The 9,435-nt window shown below is 41.9% G+C and overlaps 1 protein-coding gene across 1 annotated transcript in view; it reads right to left on the bottom strand.

Moving 5' to 3' along the window:
- Positions 1 to 4,215: 4,215 nt before the first annotated feature.
- PLAGL2 (PLAG1 like zinc finger 2) overlaps positions 4,216 to 9,435 on the bottom strand; it is a 6,520-nt gene continuing 1,300 nt past the window's right edge. The window contains exons 2-4 of the mRNA XM_072414256.1: positions 8,156 to 8,222; positions 7,593 to 7,898; positions 4,216 to 6,969 (exon numbers count right to left, since the gene is read on the bottom strand). Coding sequence (XP_072270357.1) covers positions 5,850 to 6,969; positions 7,593 to 7,828 — 1,356 coding nt within the window. The 5' untranslated portion in view covers positions 7,829 to 7,898; positions 8,156 to 8,222 and the 3' untranslated portion in view covers positions 4,216 to 5,849. The remainder of the gene's footprint in view (positions 6,970 to 7,592; positions 7,899 to 8,155; positions 8,223 to 9,435) is intronic.

The following is a 9,435-nucleotide window of genomic DNA, read 5'->3' as shown; positions in this document are numbered from 1 at the left end:
CTATATTTCATCCCGTCACAAAGTCTTCATCCCTGAAGCCAGACAACACTGGAGCTGTGAATTTTAATGACAGATGTACTTTAAGGCACTACTAACATCTACAGATCTATTTGTAACATTTTTAGGACTTCTAGTTGCAGAGATCAGAGGTGCAGTATGGAAGGAATTATTTTCCTATGCACAGCTTACTTCCTGTCTAGTATTCTCAGTAATGGACATCCCAGGCAGCTGCAGGTAAGTGTTGTTTAGCCTAAGATAGCTGAAATGTGAATGCATTGCTGATTCTTAGGTTTTTATAAGAGCCATCGTATATTTGTAAATAAGATTTATATATGAAGGTAAGTTGTATTGTTTCACTCATTGCAGCGAGACATGAATCTTACAAGGGCATACAATATATCTAAACTTCATATATACACCAAACCACCTTCTGTATAACATTCCTGGGTGTTCCTAATGAGCATTTTAAACAATCACTGTATCAATCTTGCAGTTACACAGGCAAATCACATGTGCCACTGGAGCCAATGGGGAAGCCATTTCCCTTACTTGCACATTGAAGCCTTCGGACGCAGGCTCCAATGGCCTGCTCTAAACTTCCATAACAACGTGAAGACATGAAAAAGTTCATTTACAGTAGATATGGTTGTCTTTATGTTTCAGTGATTTCTAGTTCAGTGAAAGATTTTTTTTCCTTCAAGAATCAGTCCTCCTTAAAAGATATTCAAAGCTTTAGTTTTATCTGCTTCTGTTTTGCTTGTCCTGGTTTCATTCCCCCCTCTCCCACTTAACACATTGCAAAAAAATGTCCTTTTTATTACATATTTTAGACCCTGTGACATCCTGTTAGTTTTCTATGCCCTTGTATGAGATGCAGTTAGATCACAGCTGGGGGAGAGACAGTCCAGTACTCCATAAGAGCTCTCAACCTTATGCTTTAAAAAGTATTGATGGGCAGATGTTAGCTTGGATATGTGAGTATTGCTAGACAGGCTATGCATGTGCTATGCTATGTGCATGCAGAGTACCCTAGGTCAGCGATCCCTGACCCTGTGGTCCACAAGAAAATTTTGGTGGTCCGTATCTATGGCTTGTGCAGCCCCCAGCGGGGCTAGGACCCCGCTTAGGGGGGGCGCACTGCTCAGAGCCCCACCATGTCTCCCGTATGCATCACAGGCTCAGGGCGGGTTGTGTCTCAGCCTGTGATGGGAGAGTGGGCGGGTTCAGGCATTATGACGTCACTCTGGGGGGCATGACACACGGCTCCCTGCGCATGCGCAGTCTAGAGTCTGTAAATTTAGTAGTCCGAGATGTCCAAAAGGTTGGGGATTATTGCCCCAGGTAATGCCTGCATGTGATGCTGAGCCTTAATGATTTAAAGAGATGGGCCAGGGACCATCAGGCTGGGGTAGGAGGGATTAGATGATGCTGGGTTGCGTCTATCTTGTCTATCATATTTTTTAAGATACACACAGTGTGTACTGACATCAGGATAAGCAGGAGATTTCACAACAAAAGATAAACATGTTGAAGGCGGATGGGAGGTTATTGGTGGATCAGCCTCAAACTTCTTCTTTGTCCTAATTTTATAAACATCAAGATCTCACTATTATGGTTTTTAGCTGCTCGGGGTAAATTCTCCAAAAGATTGACTACAGGCAGGTAAATTTGTATTATTGAAGAAGAGGCCTTCTGCTGTACAGAGCCTATTTGCTTACAATTTTCGCATTTCAGTTCAAGTTGCCTGTGGGTGAAATAAACACGCCAAACGGAATGCTCTCTAGTAAATTTTTATTTAGCAAACTTCACTCTTTAAACCAAAAAAATAGAATATTGTTTCCTCCCCCCCTCCCCATCTGTATTACAAAAACAAATTGTCTGAAATCTACTACTCAGGCAAACTATCAATCTCAAAGTGCTACAATGTCAGTGATTGGTCCACAGTGTGAAGTGATGCTGATGGTGCCCACAGGAAGGGCAATGCACAGAGAAATAAAACAACATTAACAGAACAGAAGATAGAACAGATGAAAAGCAATGTACAGAGTGCATAGCAACAAGGGAGTCACGTTGATCATGGTGACACCTGGTTGTTATGAGTTACTGCACTTTCATCCAAAAAGCCTTCATCTGTAAAAACAATGACGACCTTTGTCAATGGGTTTAAGCTCATTTCAAATAGGTTTTGCATTAGAAAAGGCTACGGCAATGCAAAAACTATATGAAGCGGGTCAAATGCACCTGGCAGTATCTCAGACTGATGTCAAATGCATGTCATTGACACAAACCCAAAGCCCATAGACACAGGCAGGTACTGAAAGCATTTTAGATTTAGTTATAAAAACAGCCAATTGGAGTTGTTACTCACACAAATTCCAGCTGTCATTTTCTACTGTAGGTTAGAGGAAATAATATATATGTATAAAATTCAATGTGAACGGCATTATTTGCTGGTTGGTCGTTAGTCATTGCTATGTCAATATAGGATGGCCTAGCGAAATATTGAACACTTCAACTACTATTGGACACTTTCTTGTGACTGCTGTGGTTTATCCGACCCACCCCAATGTCACTATAGAAGTCATGTGCAGTGGGGTATGTTATCAGACATACCATATGAAACGGTACCTGGTACCTAAAGGTAAGCAAAGCTTCATCACAACACCAGCTGCAAACTCAAGTATAAACCTTTTAAAGTGTAATGTTAATGGGTTTGCTTTTATTCTCAACTAAAGTGGAGTTATGCTTGAAGGGATTACATCCGTTTCTCTGTGAAATAACGTTTTCCTAACTTTACCTATACTAAAATATATTGTGAGCTGCCATTGCTGATCTCATTGTACAGAATTCTGATTCCCTGGATATAAATGTGATGTGTTGGTGTCAGTAGATGCAGTCACACACCTGGAATAATCATACAGGTAATACAATTACTGAACACCTGAGCTGTATACTCATTCTGGGTCAGGGATTCAGAAGGACAGAACACCAACCAGGCAAGCTGGATATTATACAACCAGGACACCAATGGCAGTGTGTAAGTGACAGGTTCACTTTAGGGTCATCTAGAAGAAGTTATAAACTTTGAATAATTCTAAATCTATATATTTTTAATATAAACAATTCTTATACAAAAAAAACTTTTGTACAAAAGATGTCCATAACACAGAGCCCAATGGGGTTTCTAGAAGAGAGTAGAAAGTTTGAATAAAATTACCACAACCTCCCCAGAGTATTCCTACTAAGTGCTATTCCAATGGGGTAGACAAGCTGCAGGTAAAACAAAACTGTGCAACACAGATCAACCAACCTGCATGTAAAAAAATAGGAATACTAAATTTGGCTGCTGTAAGCAAAATCATTTTCTTGTCTGCAAGACCCCTCCAACGGAAAATGACAGATGGGATCTGATAGAAAGTTCTATGTAGAGAATGAAGAATCATTGTAATCTTTATAAGATAAGTGCTACAAAAAATTCTATATTCCTCAAGCAAGAAGTACATTAATTCTTCTTGGGTCAATAGTGACAAAGCAGAACAAAAGATAAAATCAGAAATGTCTGATTTTTTGTGCTGAATTCCGTTTGATATGCACTGAAATCACATGCAGAATTTTATTCCCTGGCAATGCAGTTTTTTATTTTCCCACAAGATGCAGTCATGTTTGTTCAGGCATCAAGTACGATCACCATCTACTTACTGGAGAGAGATGACAGTCATGTAAATCTTTGCCTTGTGTTATGCTGCAATTGTAGTTTGTGTGCTTGTTGGGAGAGCTTAGATTGAGTAAATGATTCCTCCTGTTATGTGCTTAGACTTGATTCATGCACACTTCTAATTTTACTGGATTTGAATACTGCTAGTGAATGTACCTGGCTTTCTTTGCATTGGCATGGTGTAGTCTTTTGCACTGCAGGACACATGAATAGAAGATTGGGGAGCAGCAATGTGAGCTCTTCATGCACATCGCTGTCTTGCTGAGAACAGAACAAAATTATAATCAAATTAGGGTCTGTATAAAGATTTTGCATTCTCATAAAGTTGGGGAATGCAACATCTGTCTTAAGCCAGTCAATTGCATGTTAATATGTGAATAAATATATATATATATATATATATATATATATATATATATAATATATATATATATATATATATATATATATATATATATATATATATATATATATATATATATATATATATATATGGTGTGTACTTCAGATTTGCAATGAAACTAATAGGCAATTTCTCCCACTGGACCGACCCCTAAAATACTAATTGTGTTCTGGCAAAGATCTGTTTTTTTAAAACTAGATCCTTTGCTATGACCAAATGTTGGATCTATTTATTCAGAGCAAACACTGGGAATCTTGTGTCAGCTGAATTAATTTAGAAATTAGGTGCTACAAACCTGATGGCTTTCATGCCATTTTCTGCTGCCCCCGACCTTCCTTATTATTTTCTGCTTGTGTCTCCATACCTGTGTTACTGAATATGGATTGGTCAAAGGCAAATTCTTGCAGAAGTGTCAGGCGCTGGTATATCTGATTTGCTGGAGACAACTGTAACGCCTCCATTATGTACATTTAATGCAGAAATTCTGATTGGCATCTTCCTGTTGTTCTTGGGTTCTATTGTAAGAGGCAGTGTCCCAACCAATTGTGTGATATGGATGGTGTGTTAAATAATGAACGGAAAGGGAAAAAGATTGAAACATGTAGAAAGCAGCAGTCTCCCAGCAGAGACTACCAATGACCTATTGGTACTTGAAGTTATGTAACTTGGCTTATGGAACATTTGCAGGTTTGTGTTTTGTTCCTTCAATAAAATGTTAACATGATATAGCAGATATTTCCTGCTTGAAAATGACCTAACAATGGATTGTTACAAAAGATCTGTGCAATCATTACATTCTGCATTTACCCTGAGGGAAGCTATACCACACTGGGTAAGCAAGGGCTGTGTGTATTTTGAGCCCCTAACTGTAATCCGTGGATATTGAGATAATATCGCTGCAGCAAGTGAACACCAACTATAGGCTAAGGGTTGGAACAGACAAAACCCCCTCCCCTACAAGTAAATGGTGTCTGTTCTTTTGCCGGGGAAACAGAAATCAGTGTTGAAAGCTACAGACGGATAACATTGAATGAATACTGGTATCCTGTAATCCTGGCTAACATATGTAAGATATGTGTGCAGGACTTAAAGGTTAACACTGTGGTCAAAATTAAAGCACTTCTTTAAATTTGCCATTGAGGGGGGCACCAAAGCAACCTGGCACAGTTTGTCATTGTTCGAGAATCCTATGTACATTGTAAACTGCATAGTGAGGTATTATGAGATGGGGCAAGGAAGTGGGCTCTACGACTAGGATTAGTACATCTCTCCCTTTGTAAGGGATTCAACTGGTTTCCTTCAGAAGGGAATAGTCTTACGTAGATCTAGAAGAGGTAGATGAGGATTGGCACTGCTATGGTAACAGAGGACTCAAAACAGGTTCTCATTCAGAAGACCCATTCCTACAAACATCCAGAAGGGGCCAAAGGGAGGGGTTCCAACAAAGACTCAGCCCGTTGGCTATCTTGTCCAACCCTCCGTCAATGCCACCGGTTTCACATTTTCGGGTAGCTTTCTCATTTCCACCAAATGTGGAATAGTTTGGTCTCTGGTCCTGAGGTAAGATTCTCTGTTGCTGAACAACTGGGGGGAAAAAACCCAGTAAAAACTAGTAGGTAGGGTCACCCTTAAGACCTTTTAGGCCTTGATGGTGGCTAACATGTTTGTTTGGAAGATGGCAACAAAATGAGGTAATAAAAAAAGAACAAAACTAAAAAGTTTTCACCACGTTTACTTGAAGGCTTGGTGAAACTGAGGCAATGTGGTACAATTAATGTCTGAGGTAAAATGAGGCATAGCCAGGTCTCCGACCATGGAACCTGTTGATGTCTGCACATGGCCCAAAGAAGACAAAAATGGCTGATTTTCTCCCACTGTCGGTTCCGGGCCGGTGACTGGGAGGTTACAAGGAGGGAAGTTAAGGGGTAAGAATCCAAGAAAATGGCTAAAATCTACGCCCGAGGACAGGGGATCGCAGAGCGTTGAGAGGAAAGACTCATCCAAGGACGCTTGAGGTGGAAAAGAAGATAAATCGTTGGAGGGGAGCGCAAAGCCCCCAGACCCATCGGACATGAAAGGATCCATCTCACTTTTTGGAAAGTATGAGGTAGATGTGAACTGGAACCTGTTCGATGGCTCTGTTGAGAAGGTAGGTGCACTTTCGGTGGGGTAGTTCAGCCCAAAGGGCAAGGAGTTTGGCATCATAGATGGAGGAAGGGCAGGACTTGGCATTGGCTGAAATGGCGTAGTGTACATTCCGGCTGCTACGTTATCTCGCGACTGCATGCACATTACCGACCCGAACTCTTCCTTTACAATAGCAGGACGGCAGCTGGCGTGACTGAAATCGTCGGGGGGTTCCAGCTTAATTTGCACTTCCTCGCAATGGCTCTTCTTCATATGCCGCGTCAGGTGGTCTTTGCGCCCGAACATCTGGGCACAGCAGTGGCACTGGAAATCCTTGCGCCCGGTGTGTACCACCAGGTGCCGACGCACATCTTTGCGGGTGTAGAAACATCGGTCACAGTGCTCGCATGGGTACTTCTTCTCCCGGTTGCCCGCTGGAGGACGGTGGTTGTGACTTTTCAGGTGTTCCAGGACCGACTGACGATCCCTAAAGACCTGAAGGCAAATGGTGCAGCTCAGGTCTCCCCGGGCAATGGCGTGTAAGGCGAGGTGGCGACGGTGTCCGTATTTGGTGCTGTAGTTTTTGCTGCATTCTGGGCACTGGAGAGCCACTCGATTTGGATTGTGGGTCTGCAGGTGGTTCTTTAGATGGTCCTTGCGATGGAACATTTTGCCACAGTGAAAGCACTGGTGTGATTTCTGCATAGAGTGAGTAGCCATGTGCCTAGAAAAAGAGAAAATACATAAGGATGTGTCCAATGAGCTGCATTAAAACAACAGCCAAACCATTGCCCACAATGGAAGCCGAACTCCTGCCCAGCATACATGTTTTAGGTACAGGTAGTCCCCGGGGTACATACGAGATAAGTACTGTAGGTTTGTTCTTAAGTTGAATTTGTATGTAAGTTGGAACTGGTACATTTTTTCAATAAATGTAATGAGGAGAGATGTTTGTCTCAATGTAATTTTACGCAGCATGGTGTCAGTTACTGTTTAAAATCCTCACTGTGAGTTATTCACAAACAAAGCAAACAAAAAAAAAACCTTTATGGAGGCTAGACATTCAATAACTTCTGGAGCAAGCTGTGCTTTGATATGCAAATAGAAACAACTGCAGAGTTTGCCTTGATCATAAAAGAGTTACAACCAAAATACTTCTGCAAGCCATCCAAACCGCCCCCTTCCCCATATATCAAGCCTCCATCCTGCACAGGAGTTCCTTGTTCCCCCGTTCTAGTAGTCATCTGTATGTCAGATGTATTTAACTCGGGGAATACCTGTATGTAGACGTTGAGCATTAAAAAAAATACAATACTGATGATACCCACAATACAATAAGATAGTTACCTGCAGAGTTTGTATTTTGAAGCAAAGGTTTTGTCACAGAGTAGCTGAGGGCAGCTGTAGCGTTTCTGGTCTGACTGTGGTGGACTCTCCTGCTCGCTTGAACAAGGCACATCCTGACCAACACTGTCCTGCTGAAACCTGCCCTGCGCCTGTTCCTCTCCACGCTGGGAATTGCCCTCTGTCTTCCACTCGCCGCAACCTTCGTTAACAGCGGCATTAAAGAAGAGTGTCTTCATGTCCAAATTGCTCCTACGTCTGCTACGTCTGAGGTCGCTTCCCCATTGGTGCCAAGCTGCCGGTCATTTCCTGGATAGAGAAGATAGAACAGCTGGAATCATATTCCAACAGACGGGAATATAGTGGGGGAATTGGTACGTAATACGTGCACTCAGAATGTTTAAGCTACTACAAATTTATTTAGGTGGGCGGGTTTGTGACCAGGGTGAGTGGCTCTTCAGACCGCCACAGGTCCAGGTCCACACACAGTCCTTTTCCTATCATTAGGTACCTGCAGTAGAACTATAATACAAGATAGATAAAGAAATGACACAAATATAACAAACCTGGGTAACTGTGATTCTGTTCACCCTTCAGGGAGACACTGCAGTAACCACCTCACCATCTTCCAACCTGGAAAATAAAAGAAGAGAACAATTACTCATTACGCAGTAATATATTTGGGGACACCGCTCCTCATACAGGTGACCCTGTAGGGCTGCCTGCCGGTGAAAAGGGGTTAAAATGGGCAGCCTTCTGTGTGTGAGTAAAAGGAATATTGGAGGGGGAATTAGAATAACTGGGCTATGAACACACAGGGATATGGGTGTATATAGATATTGCAGGGGTGTGTGGTAAAGGAAAGGTTAGTTACACTGCAGAGCTATCATACGGGTTCATATTAAGCCAATGATAGTTATAATGAGGGTACAGGGGTGTCCATAGATCTCGGAGGGGGGCAGAATAAGGCGAAATTAGTTATATTTAGAGTACAGGGGGTGTAAGTAAATACGAAAGTGTGTATAAAGATTATCGGGGTGCAGTGTAAGGAGAGGGGGTTATATTAGGGATTTAGGGGGTGTGAGAATATATGTGTTAAGAAAGGGAAGTGAATGGTAAGGTGAGGGAATATTAGGAGTATAAGGGGTGTGTATAGATAATAGGGTGTATGGCAAGGAAGGGTTACTTATATTCAGGCACAAGGGGTGAAAATATATATGGGGGGTATAAAAAGATAATATAGGGATTGAGAATAGGGGGTTATATCAGGGTACAGGGGTTTTGAGAACAGATCAGGCCTTATGGTATGAAAAGATACCATGGAATGTGGAGGGTGGCATGGTGAGGGCAGGGTGGGTATATTGGGGTATAGGGGGTGTATAATGAGGGGGGTATTTATATTGGGATATATGAAGAAGACATTTAACAATATTAGAGGGTGACACTAGGAGGGCAGAATGGGTATATTGGGGTACAGGAGGGGTATATAATGGGGGAGGGTATTTATATAGGGATATATGAAAAAGTTATCACAGGGTGGGTATATTGGGGTACAGGGGGGGTATATAATGGGGGGGTATTTATATGGTGATATAAAAGGAAGATATTAGGGGATGACATGGTGAGGGCAGGGTGGGTATAATGGGGTACAGGGGGTGTATATAATGGGGGGAGGGTATTTATATTGGGATATATGAAGAAGATATCACAGGGTAGGTTTTTCGGGGTACAGGGGGTGTATTTAATGGGGGGGGTATTTATATTGGGATATATGAAGAAGATATTACAGGGTGGGTATATTGGGGTACAGGGGGTGTATATAATGGGGGGAGGGTATTTATATTGG

Source organism: Pyxicephalus adspersus, chromosome 6, assembly GCF_032062135.1.
Source record: "Pyxicephalus adspersus chromosome 6, UCB_Pads_2.0, whole genome shotgun sequence".
NCBI lineage: Eukaryota > Metazoa > Chordata > Amphibia > Anura > Pyxicephalidae > Pyxicephalus > Pyxicephalus adspersus.
This window is presented reverse-complemented; position numbering and strand designations above follow the sequence as displayed.